Source organism: Megalobrama amblycephala, linkage group LG18 (assembly GCF_018812025.1).
Source record: "Megalobrama amblycephala isolate DHTTF-2021 linkage group LG18, ASM1881202v1, whole genome shotgun sequence".
Taxonomy (NCBI): Eukaryota; Metazoa; Chordata; class Actinopteri; order Cypriniformes; family Xenocyprididae; genus Megalobrama; species Megalobrama amblycephala.
The window spans coordinates 39,081,241-39,093,147 of record NC_063061.1 but is presented as its reverse complement, the minus strand read 5'-3'; the positions used below and the strand labels follow the sequence as shown (position 1 = coordinate 39,093,147).

At 39.7% G+C, this 11,907-nt stretch overlaps 2 protein-coding genes across 3 annotated transcripts; both read left to right on the top strand.

Moving 5' to 3' along the window:
* Positions 1 to 115: 115 nt before the first annotated feature.
* Positions 116 to 9,801, top strand: plgrkt (plasminogen receptor, C-terminal lysine transmembrane protein). 2 transcript variants are annotated; one of them, XM_048165659.1, is made up of 5 exons: positions 116 to 248; positions 1,565 to 1,646; positions 6,693 to 6,823; positions 8,402 to 8,511; positions 9,218 to 9,801. In XM_048165659.1, exons 2-5 carry the CDS (start codon positions 1,566 to 1,568, stop codon positions 9,343 to 9,345), a joined length of 450 nt encoding a protein of 149 aa, XP_048021616.1. In that variant the 5' UTR covers positions 116 to 248; position 1,565; the 3' UTR covers positions 9,346 to 9,801. The 2 variants fall into 2 exon arrangements, with proteins under 2 accessions (XP_048021616.1, XP_048021617.1); XM_048165660.1 differs by lacking the exon at positions 116 to 248 and adding an exon at positions 275 to 388.
* Positions 9,802 to 9,975: 174 nt separating this feature from the next.
* On the top strand, positions 9,976 to 11,564 carry rln1 (relaxin 1). The gene is made up of 2 exons (XM_048165661.1): positions 9,976 to 10,318; positions 11,042 to 11,564. The coding sequence occupies exons 1-2, from the start codon at positions 10,123 to 10,125 to the stop codon at positions 11,275 to 11,277; spliced, it is 432 nt and encodes a 143-aa protein (XP_048021618.1). The 5' UTR covers positions 9,976 to 10,122; the 3' UTR covers positions 11,278 to 11,564.
* The last annotated feature ends 343 nt before the right edge of the window (positions 11,565 to 11,907 follow it).

Sequence of the window (11,907 nt, the reverse complement as noted above, 5' to 3'; positions counted from 1 at the left end):
TTAAATGAGCCTTTGGAAATATTCCCCCACTGGAACATAATGTCCTAATTAGCCATTAGTAGCAACTTTAAAAATTCCATTTACTTAAGTTTATTGACGTCTGCACAGAATAACCAATGAGAGTCGAGGAGAGAAGCCGAGGCAATGAGGGGCGGGGCCGTTTTCTGCGTCAGTGACGTGCCGTCAGTGCGTAAGCGGAGCTCGTGTGCCCTTGGTTTTTATTAAACGACAGACTCATTTTTACAAAGGTATGATTGACATTCAGGTGTGATTTATGCTGTTAACTGTGTTTACTTTGAAGCTTATGTGCGGGAATAAAAGCGAGAGTTTACTGAGGGAGAGATTGGTTAGTTTCTCTCTAGATCATCAAATCATTAATAAACTCCAGGTATTATTGTTTTCAACTTCAGATTGTTCGAGATCACGATGTTTTTGCGTTCTGACTAAATGATTTTACGCTGAAATCACCCTGATTCCTGCACTATCATTACGATGATTAATGATTCAACTGAAAGTGTCTTTTATCAAGATTCACAGTGACTGTAGAGTTTTATGTAATGTTTATCGAAACACATCTGTTCTTCATATTTCACTTCAAGTTTAAAAAATTAAATTCTAGTCACTAATATTTTTGTATTTTTTGATGTAATAAGGACAATCCCCCATTCCTGTTTGCTGTAACGAAATTTACACTTACAGAAAATCCATTGTGAAAATAACGCTGCATACATTTTTTTTTTTTTTTTTGCATTACATGTATGAAAATTGGTGTGTGTGTGTGTGTATATATATATATATATATGTGTGTGTATATACATATATATATATTTTTTTTTCTTTTCTTTTTTTCTTTTTTTTATAGGGATGCGCCGATTCTTTACTTTTGAAAGCCGATAACCGATATATTTAGATAAATCTAAATCCAAATTTTTATATAATTTTTGAGAGCCTGATTACAAAAACAAAAGTCTCATCATTAAAAGCCATGTCCCAAGCACACAATTATAATGTTCTCATTATAATATTACGTAGCCTATATGACAGACTTGCGCTGCATGTGTTGAACTTAACTGTATTTTCCTTTTTGAAGTGATTTCAATCATATTTCAAGCAATTAAAAACCATAATTGCGGACAGTGCTCATCTGAAGTGTCTCAGCTGCAGGAAATAATCCATTATTTATTTATTTATTTAATATATCAGCCAAATTTTCTTATCTGGCCGATGATAACATTAAAAATGAACATATATCAGCCGATACCGATATATCGTGCATCCCTAATATATACACACACACACACACATATCGTTGAACCCAAACGATCAACAATCGTTTTTTGCATATTTGAGGTTCCAAAAAACAACTATCGGTGCCGATTAATTGTTAAAACCTATATATCCATCTACCTCCATTTAAAATGTACATCATTTTAATTTGTTTAAATAAGCTCTATTTTCATAACATAAGTATTCTATTTCTGTTCAGCTCACACGTTTGGCGTGTTTGAACTCTTGAATGTTGGAGAAGTGTGGTGCGATCCTGTGTTTTCTGTCTCTTCTGCAGGATGGGTTTCATTCTCTCCAAATCCATGGAGCAGAACTTCCAGAAACAGCAGGAGTTCATGCTGCTCAACGGCCGGCTGCAGGTGCGAGAGATCGAACACCTTCATTAATCAGAGTAAAGTGGCCTGTGTGGCTGCATAATCACCTGAATACGGATATAAATATGGGCTGGAGTCTCTAGAATGAACATTTTAGGCTTATTGTAAAGGTTGTGAACATGATCTCAGCACAGATCAAACACAGATGATTCCGGTCAGACCTTCATATGTCGCGTTGCAGGTCGTTTGTTTCCGCTGGCCTCCAGTTAGCCGAGAGCCACTAACCTTTTATTGCGATGGCGAAATGCTCGTTTTGTCTTGCTTGTGTTTGTGATGAATCTCGGCCCGTGAGGCAGTCATCACCTGTGATGTTATGAAGGGAAAAATCTCCACACGCTGACAGATTATGAAGAATTCAGTAAAATATGGTTGTATTTGTCCCATTGCAGCAGCTCATAAAGCTCTGATGAATCCATATGAGTCACACCTTCACGTTCATTCCACGTTTCTACTGCTCTTCATCACTCTTTCTACAGGATTTCTTTTCCAGCTTTAGTTTCAGGTTTTTACGATCACAAAATTCAGATGAGGAGAATATTATACCAGTAAGGTCTCGTTTGTTTACATTAGTTAATGCAATAGTTAACAAATTAGCAATGAAAATAAAATTTTAAAGCATTTATTAATTATTGTAAATGTTAGTAAAATATAATTGTTCATGTTAGTTCACAGTGCATTAACAAATATGTCAACAAATACAACTCTGGATTTTAAAAATGTATTAGTAAATGTTGGAATTAACATTAAAGGTAGGGTAGGCAATTTGTGTTATAAACGCTTTTTGTTATTCTGGTTAAAACTCTCTTCACATCCTGATAGCAATCAATAATAGAAGTGTTGGGTAATATAATATTATGTACATATATCTTCTGTAGAAGTCTCAGGATTAAATAATGTCCGCATTCGGGCCGAAAGAGTTGTAGACAGACGTCAGTCGCAGAGCACCACAAACAACAGCAGCCGCCTTTTACGCTTCCTCCTGAACCAAAACAATGAGCTTATGCTGCGTTCATGCCGTGTCCTAACCGTAATTAAGAGATGGCAACCCGTGACGTTCCACCCGGAGCTGTTCACGTCCTGTTCAACGCCGAAATGAGTCTGCAGCAGTCAGGTGGTACTACTAATCCCAGAGCAGCCCCTTAACGCTGCCGTCCCAGAGCAGCCCCAGTTATAAATGCTGTAGAAGTATTAAGTGTTAGTTCATGTTAACTAACTAATATTAACAGCCTTCTGCCCTGCTGCCGCCGTCCAAGCCTTCTGCCCTGACATCTTCTGTCCTGCCGCCTTAGCCTTTGCCCTGCCGCCGCCGCCCAGGCTTTCTGCCCTGCCGCCAAGTGTTGGAACCACCCTTCCGGCACCATATCATTTAATTTTGTAGAGTAACTGGTATCAGTTAACATCCTCCTCCTGTACCTCCCTCCTGAGTTTTTTGTGTTTTTGTTTTTTGTCTGGTGGACAGCCGCTCCTTTGAGGGGGGGTAATAAACAGTGCCCTTCATTGCTAACTGTTTCAATTAATATTTCCTTATAAAACACATATAAGCTGTCTTGTGTTTGTTCAGTGGTTGTCTAAAAGTTGTGTCTGTCCTTGGTTGTGGTTCGTTGTATTTTGTTACACTTTTGTTTCTCTGGCTTTTGTTTCACTATTCTGGAACCCCTGCCTTCTGAATGTTTCTGGATTAAATTAATCACAACATCTTGTTCTTGTGTGCCCGTGACATTCTTAGCTTTCTGAATGTTATTAATTCATATAATTACTATTAATATTGAACATCAAAATGGTTTCTTAGCATTTTCTTTACACAAAGCCCAAATGCAGTGCGTTTTCCTGCTCTTTTGATTGAAAGGATATATCGGCTCTGACTATTGGCTGTTTTTAAACAGCATTAGATCATTATGTTTCACTGAATTTCCAGCAAAAATGGCCGTAACACTGTGATAAATACAGTAGTGGCCAAAAGTGATGTCCAGCCTTTGAAAACGGACATCTTCACTAGAGATGCACCGATATATATTGGCCAATAATCGGTATCGGCCAATAAAAGCAAATTTTCGCACTATCGGCTGATTATTGGCTGATATATCGGTGCATCTCTAGTGAAGATGTCAGTTTTGACAGGCTTGGCCACTACCATACATGTCACAATATTACTGTCCATTTCTGCTGGAAATTCAGTGGAACATAATGATCTTCAACTAAACCTCATCTTATATTTTGCTCTATATTTTCTCCATACCTCAAGTTTCTTATTTGTTTTCACATGTCAGGAACATAAAGCAGTGTAATTTACGCTGTAGAACAAAATGTTGGAGTATCATCAAAGTTATATTTTTCACAGACTTTTTTTTTTCACTCATTAATCAAAAAACCCCTTTATAAAAACCCACAGGTGAACTACTCTCCAGTGTTATGACGTCATCCCTCTGTTGTTATTTTAGTTTTAGTACTTAAACTTGTTTTATTTCAGTCAATGCTTATTTTATTTCAAGTGAGAAACCGTGTTTTTTGTTTCGGTGAAGTGTAAACGGCACAGCAGAATCTCTGGCACATTTCTGTCTCCACGTTAGCAGTAATTCACGTGTTTAGGACTGTGTGTCGGTGCTTTCGCTCTCAGTGCAGGTATTTCCGAGCCGCGGGCGCGTTTGGACGCTCATAAATACTCGTTATCAGCCGCAATCTCATAAACGTCCTAAAGCTCCTCCAGCACTTCCAGGAATCTGTGATCATCTTTCCAGATATTGTTGTTACTCATTGAACATCATATTTACTCAGTTTTTTGTTTGGATAACGAAAAATCATGACCTTTGTGCTTCACAAATGCCACATGGAGAGTTCAGAGCGTGAACGTGGGGCTCGCGGTGATCAAACTCGTTCAGCTCTTCTGCTTCATTAGCAGACGGTTCAGAAGATCAGTGACGTCTCGCGTCTCCATTACGCTGTCACCCTCGTTTCTCCGTTCCTCGTCTGATTGTTGAGCGGTCAGAGGTTTGACTGGCCTGTCCGTCGCCCTCGGCTCTTTGTTTCTCACTTCTGCTGCTCTGAAATTCAAACTAATGACATTTTAATTGTCCTGAAAAGGCGAGATGATAAAATTGTGGGTTACGTGTGAATCAGAGAGGAGACGGACGCGTCCCGGTCCATTCAAGGCTTTCGCTGATGGAACTGAACGCCGCGAGTGGAAGCAGGTCCAGTGACGTGCATTAATGCGTCTGACACATGTGCTCATATCAAACTCATGAGTATGTTCTCTGTTTGTTCTGTTAGCGTGTCACACGCATCATGACCCGTGTTCGGTGTTTGTGCGGGTCTGTCAGCCTCCCGTCTGGTTTACGCTTAACAGAAATCGTCACTCGTGGCCTTTCAGGAAAATGTCAGTGAGTTTCCCACCAGCGTTTCCACTTCATCACCTCTGCGACGCTTCTCAACATCTCACCGAATCGACGCTTTCCTTTGAAGGACATCAGATCTGTGACGGTCATCAGCTGAAATCACTTTGTCTGAATTCATCGGTTGATAAAGATCGTTGCATTTAAAGTCAACAATATGTTCTAAATGATTCATCATTATTGTGTTCAATTCATGTTCCTCATAATATCTTGAATCAGAATATCTTCCTCTTGCAGCATCTCTCCTCTTCTCTGATGATGAGGGCGGGGCAACCTGTCACTCACATGAGATCCACCAATAACAAACCACAACCATCCAATCAATTCCACACAGACAAAACCAAGCCCCGCCCTACATTTGTTCTTGTTTGAGAAGCAGTTTAACTGGGATATGTGGCGATATGACGACTTTAAACTCATAATTGTGAATTTTTTTTGAGCGAATACAAGCTGAGAGACCTGCTGAAGCTCTGAAGTTCATTTATAAGAGCAGACGAGTGTGTTTTCATTGATTACTGTCATGTTTACCCTCCTGGAATCAATGAAAACACTGTTTCAGGATTCCCTCATTTGTCAAGTCAGCTTTATTCCTATAGCGGTTTATAGAATACAGATCGTTTCAGATTGATGAACATTAGCGCATGTAAATAAATTGACGTTAGTCTGTGAGTTTCTCTGTGGCAAAATCATGAGTGAATGTCTCCTGATTAGCACTTAACCAGCTGATTGGTTAGAGATAATTAATGCTTTTGTGTCGAGTGGAGTGATGCTCAGTGGGAACGTGTGATTGGACCCTGGGGGTGGTTGGGTTGTCGTTGCTAACGTTCACCTCGTTAGCAATCGTTATTCCTGGTAATTTACATCACATTGTTCAGACTGAAGTCATTGAGCGCTGTGAGTGTGAAATCAGAGAACCTGTAATCTGTCGCAGCACGTCTGATTCGCAGAAATGACTTATTAAAGTTTCATAATGAACACTCATGTTGAGATCAGACGAGGACTTCCGCTTGCAGACAGGAAGTGGCTTTGACCTCCAGACAAAACATGGAAATGTGAGGTGTGAGCAGGCCACATACACATGCATTTATGCTAATGAGGGCTACTGAATAATCAAATAAAGGAGTATTCATTTGCATATTGTTTGTGACAGATGCTTTGTTTGGTCAGGAAGTGCGAGACGCCGTCACCTCCGTGTGTGAGTGACGTGTTCGTGAGGTCACGTGTGTCTCTGCAGCTCTTCACCTGAACACACACACACACACACACACACACACATGTTCATTTTTGTGAATTGTGGGGTCATTCCATAGGCGTAATGGTTTTTATACTGTACAAACTGTATCTTCTCTCCCCCTACACTACCTCTAAACCTAACCCTACCCATCACAGGAAACTCTGCACACTTTTACTTTCTCACAAAAACTCATTCTGTGTGATTTCTAAGCCTTTTGAAAAGTGGGGACATGGAGTAATGTCCTCATAAGTCACCCTCTTCTTGTAATACCTATGTCATACCCATGTCATTATACACATTTGTGTCCTGATATGTCACAAAAACATGCACACACACTCACACACACACACTCACACACACACACACACACGTCAGCCTGACACAGAGTTGTGTGTTTGTGTGTTCCTGCAGCTGGAGCGTCAGCTGGTGATGCAGAATCAGATGCGTGAGCGTCAGATGGCGATGCAGGTCGCCTGGTCCAGAGAGTTTCTCAAGTACTTCGGTTCTTTCTTTGGTTTGGCTACACTGGGTCTCACTGTCGGGTCTGTACACACACACACACACACACACACACACACACACACACACACACACACACACTTTATATATCCACGCACACACACTCTCACTAAATATATATACATACACACACATTCTTTTTTATGTGATGTTATAGCTTTACAGCAGTTTTCATTCATTGACTGTTTCACGAATGCCACTGAAGTCATCTTTATTTCTACAACACTTTATACAGATTGTTTTAAAGCAGCTTCACAGTGATTAACAGGAAAACAAGAGAATGAATGATGAAACTTCATCAGATATGAGACAAACTCAGTTTCAGCAGTAAAGCAGCTCTACAGAAGACATTATTCAGATCAGGTTTTCTCATCTGATAGTGTCAGTTCAGTCAGATCAATATTAACTAGGGCTGGGTAAAAAATATCGATTTCTCAATTTTAATCGATTCTCATTTTTATGAAGCGATATCGATTCTTAAATCACAAGAATCGATTAGTCTAGTTGTTTTCAGTTGATGAATGAGCAGAATATGTAGCTCCTCCCATCCAATAAATCGCAATAATCTTTGTTACTTTTGATATGAAGCAAAGTCTCAGATTTCAAATGACGTCCATCTTATTATGAGATTCAGAAAATAAATACCGTTTTGGCGCTGTTTAATGTGGCGTGACAGATCGCTTTAGCGCCTCAGTTAAAGAGAAGCATGTGATCATCCTCTCCTCCGCTTTAATACCAGTTACAGCGAAATAAACATGAACATCTGAAGGTATGTTAAAATATACAGTACAACTTACTGAAATCCGTATCATGTCTCGTGTAATCGCTCAATCAGTGCTTCAACCTCGGAAAGACTCAATAAAACAGCTTCAATGTCACATGACGTCACATTTACCTCAGAAAAACACATTCAGTGACCATAAACTCATTAGTCAGCTAGAAAAGTGCTCTAGAAAGATAAATATAGCTATGCACCGTTACATATTCATTATAATTTTTAATGTTCTTCAATATTTAATGCATGTTTGAATACATCAGGCGCGATTTAAATGTTTATATTTCAAAAAAACGAATTGGAGTAGAAATATGATTATGTAATTCTAAACTTTATTTATATTAAAACATTGAGTGTAATTTAAGTGTTTGTATATAAATAAGTTAATTTAACCTTCAGTATTATTATAGTAGCACCAGCTGACTCTCATGTTTACAGCATTAGTTGAGAGATTTTTCCTCTAGAAAATTTGCCATTTACTGTAACTGAAATACTACATCCAAAATAATCGAATTGTGAAGATTGTGTCAATGCCCAGCCCTTATATTAAGTGTCTTTTAAACTGAACAGTTTTTATTTCATTGGTCCTCGTGTTTAAACAGTCTCTCGTGTTTTTCTCTCTCTTCTGTCGTCACAAACTGTTCTTTCTCTCCAGAGACTGAAGCAGGTTATCGTCACCGATCTCAAACAAAACATCTGATAAATCTAATAATCTTTAACATTTCATTTATCTTTAATAAAACAGTCTGTGACACACAGATGAAGTGAGAGTCTGATAGAGTCGCAGAAGTTTTCTGTTCGTCACTCGAACTGTGTTTGTCTCCAGAGCCGTGAAAAGGAGGAAAGCTGCTCTTCTGGCTCCCGTCATTCCTCTGAGCTTCATCCTGGCGTATCAGATGGACATGGCGTACGGATCGCTGATTCACCGCATGAGAGGTAAACAAACCCGTTCATCCGGAGAACACTTAAATAAGACCCCTTTACACTCTTGATGTTGTTTTTGTGCTCTACTAGATTGAATGTTGATTATTTTCCTCATTCTCCATTGTTGCAGCTCCTCTCTTCCCAGTCTGTCAGTAACGCTCTGTTTACTTCCTGTCTCTATGAAGCCCCTCCTTCTGAAAAGCACAATGTGCTCTGATTGGTCGGCTGGAGCAGTGTATTGTGATTGGTGTTTGGGAAATGTCCCGCCCCTCACCATAACCGCCAGTTTCAACACACGACTAACTAACTCAACCAGGCCCCGCCCCTTTATTCTGCGCATAAATTATTTAAATGAGGAATATTGTGAAGAAAAGTTTCAGGGAGTTCAGAAACACAAGAACTCCCGCCGGAGGGACTTTCAGAGGTTTCTCATGCTCAAAGTGTAATAAAGCAGGTCCTCTCTGATGAATACGGCCAGAATGTAATTATTTCATCATCATCAGCGTCACATTCTTACTGATTAAACATGTGAATGATGGAGCGCAGTGACGTCACGGCGTCTTGTTTCCTCTATTATCGCTGATTGATTATTGATTGGCTGTAGAAGGATTCCTCAAACGTCCTGCTTTGATGACGAGGGATTGTCGTACTTGTAATTAGTAGAAATGCTTTTTGCTGATGATCGTGTTGTGATGGTTTGTGATCATGTGATCCGCAGCCGAGGCAGAGAGCATCATGGTCTCTGAGAGCGAGCGTCTGGATGTGCCTCATGGGATGCCCACCTTCGAGAGCATCGAGAAATCCCGCCGAGCCAAAGCTCATCTGTCGTCTCTGCTGGAGAAATGAGTCACCTGACGAAGCGTCCTAACGACCTGAACCCGGAGTTCCACTGAGAAACACTCGGATTAAGAGCGGTCGGCACTTCTCCGGAAAAAACGCTCTGGGAATGTCATTGTTTCAGTGCTTCATGTTGATTCTCAGGTGTTTGTTCACACATATTGCCTAATTATTAGTTGTTTCAAACCGCCTGGAAAGAAAAATAACATGATTAACATTGTTAATATGTATATTTCCAATGCACTTAATTATTCATTGTTGTGACAGAGCATCCTTTTTATTGTGATCATGATCTGTGTGTCCAAAAATAAACCTTTAAAGCAGTTTTTAATGTTTAATTTTTCCCTAAAATGTTATATAGATGAGTTTATTTGAATGTGTGTGATGCGTAACCAAAATATTTATTTTTTTTTTTTCAAAATGAAGCCAATGTCTGTTCATGAAAATAAATCTGATTGTATATTATGATCGTTTGATTTTCTGTTCCGAAATTCCTGACCAAATGATGAAACAAGAAATCTATATTTTGGAAATAAATTATTCTCATTAAATCTCGTTTGTGCTCCGACATCATTCGTCAGTAGTGAGAGATATATCCATAATGATCTATATCAGTGTTACTGATGTAGAAAAGAATTCAGTGATGTTAATCAATCAGCGTGCGCGCGCGCGCGCGTCAGTGACGTCAGTCCGAGTCCGTATAAAGTCTCCGTGAACTGATGGAGAATCATCAGAAACCAGCAGCTCCAGAAACTTCAGCGGCTTTTCTTTTATAAAGTCACAGTAATGTTCCTGATGACGATGTTTCGCGTGTTTTCGGCTGTCGTGCTGGTGTGTGTGTGCAGTGTGTGTGTGTGTGAGCGCGCGGAGCGGGCGGATTTACCGAGAGACTTCGGAGTGAAACTGTGCGGGCGCGAGTTCATCAGAGCCGTGATCTTCACGTGCGGAGGGTCCCGGTGGAGGAGATCCGACATCCCTCACAGTATGTACTTCATCACCATCATCATCATCTTTACCAGGGCTATTATAGTTGACTAAAAGTACAGCTACAAAAAAATCGTTATTTGAAATAAAATAATACTAACATAAACTCATGCCAAAGCAACATTTCACATTTACATTTAGTTTAACTTGTACTAAAAATAACAAAAACTGAAAAAAAAAACCCGATATAGATATGTTTAGAAAAACGATAACTAATAAAAATGACAAAAACAGAATTGAAAACGGAAAATACAAAAATAGGCTATATTAAAAATATATAATGGTCTCTGGATGACACTAAAATAACAATAACCGCCTCCGTATCATCATTATGGTCATCAGTGTTTGCTTATTTAAAACCATGAGAATAAAAAACCCGACCTGTGGCTTATTTAAATAGCTCACCTATCAGTGTAAAACATACATTTATCCTATTAAAAGACAAAAATCCATGTTCCTATTTCAGTTATTTTATAGATAAACATTCAAGAATATGAAGTCTTGAGCAATGAGCTCTAATGATATATCAATATGATACAATAATTAATGACAATAATGTCAACGTTCTAGTTGAAATATCTCTAAATAAAGCTTCTTTATTGTCATGAAGAATCTTCCCATTTCACAAAAGCTTCTTTATATTATTAAAAAGGGTTCTTTTAGGGAAGGTGTTTTGGGAACCAGTGAAAACTCATTTCATGTTTGTGTTTGTGTCTCGGAGGTCACTGGCTCCTGGACTCGTATCTGGACCGGGACGCCGCGCCGGGCCCGGATGAAGGTGTCCCGCTGTTCTCGTCTCTCACGGAGCTGCTGCGGGTCGCACAGACGGCTGCGGACGGGGAGACGAGCGCGAACTGGCCCCGTCCCGACCGGAGCAAGAGGAACTTCTCTCTGGGACTGGCGGGAATGTGCTGTAATCAGGGCTGCACGAAAAACGACATCGGCCGCCTGTGCTGAGAATCACTGATGATGATGATGATGATGAAGGACTCACACTGAACTGTTAGATCCGTCCCACTGCTTTCATTTGTATTTATTTCCTTTGACCTCATTAATAAACGTCAACGTCTTGATTGCAACTTTCATGTTTGACTGCCAATGATTCGTTCATACACGAGAATCTCCAAACTAATAAAGGCAAACGATTTTACTCTGCTGTACCGCGGTAAAACCACCTCGTTACGGTATTAATCAGAATAAACAATTCTTCTGTTGTGAATGAAAGTGTTTCATTGTCAATGTTTATCAGAACTCAGGCGGCTCATCAGATGAAAATATGGTTCATAATAAAGCATTAAATTGTGTTTAACAAGAACGTGAATCTTTCGAAGGTCCAGAGATTCAGTTGATCCTCTCATTACGTAGAAGGTTTTTCTTCAGATTTTTCTGAGTGTGTTTAGATATGACAGAACAATATCTTTTCTTCTCTATTGTACCGTATATCTGAGTGAAACGCTTCACAGACAAGAACGAATGTAGGGCGGGGCTTGATTTTGTCTTTGGGGAATTGATTGGATGGTTTTGGTGGATCTCACGTGAGTGACAGGTGGCCCCGCCCTCGTCATCAGAGAAGAGATGCTGCAAGAG

Excerpts from the sequence above, each read along its gene's own strand:
- plgrkt (XM_048165659.1), top strand. The coding sequence starts at position 1,566 with ATGGGTTTCATTCTCTCCAAATCCATGGAGCAGAACTTCCAGAAACAG. Across the intron at positions 6,824-8,401 it reads ACACTGGGTCTCACTGTCGG|AGCCGTGAAAAGGAGGAAAG; the intron begins GTCTGTACACAC and ends GTTTGTCTCCAG. Across the intron at positions 8,512-9,217 it reads GCTGATTCACCGCATGAGAG|CCGAGGCAGAGAGCATCATG; the intron begins GTAAACAAACCC and ends TGTGATCCGCAG.
- rln1 (XM_048165661.1), top strand. The coding sequence starts at position 10,123 with ATGTTCCTGATGACGATGTTTCGCGTGTTTTCGGCTGTCGTGCTGGTG. Across the intron at positions 10,319-11,041 it reads GAGATCCGACATCCCTCACA|GTCACTGGCTCCTGGACTCG; the intron begins GTATGTACTTCA and ends TGTGTCTCGGAG.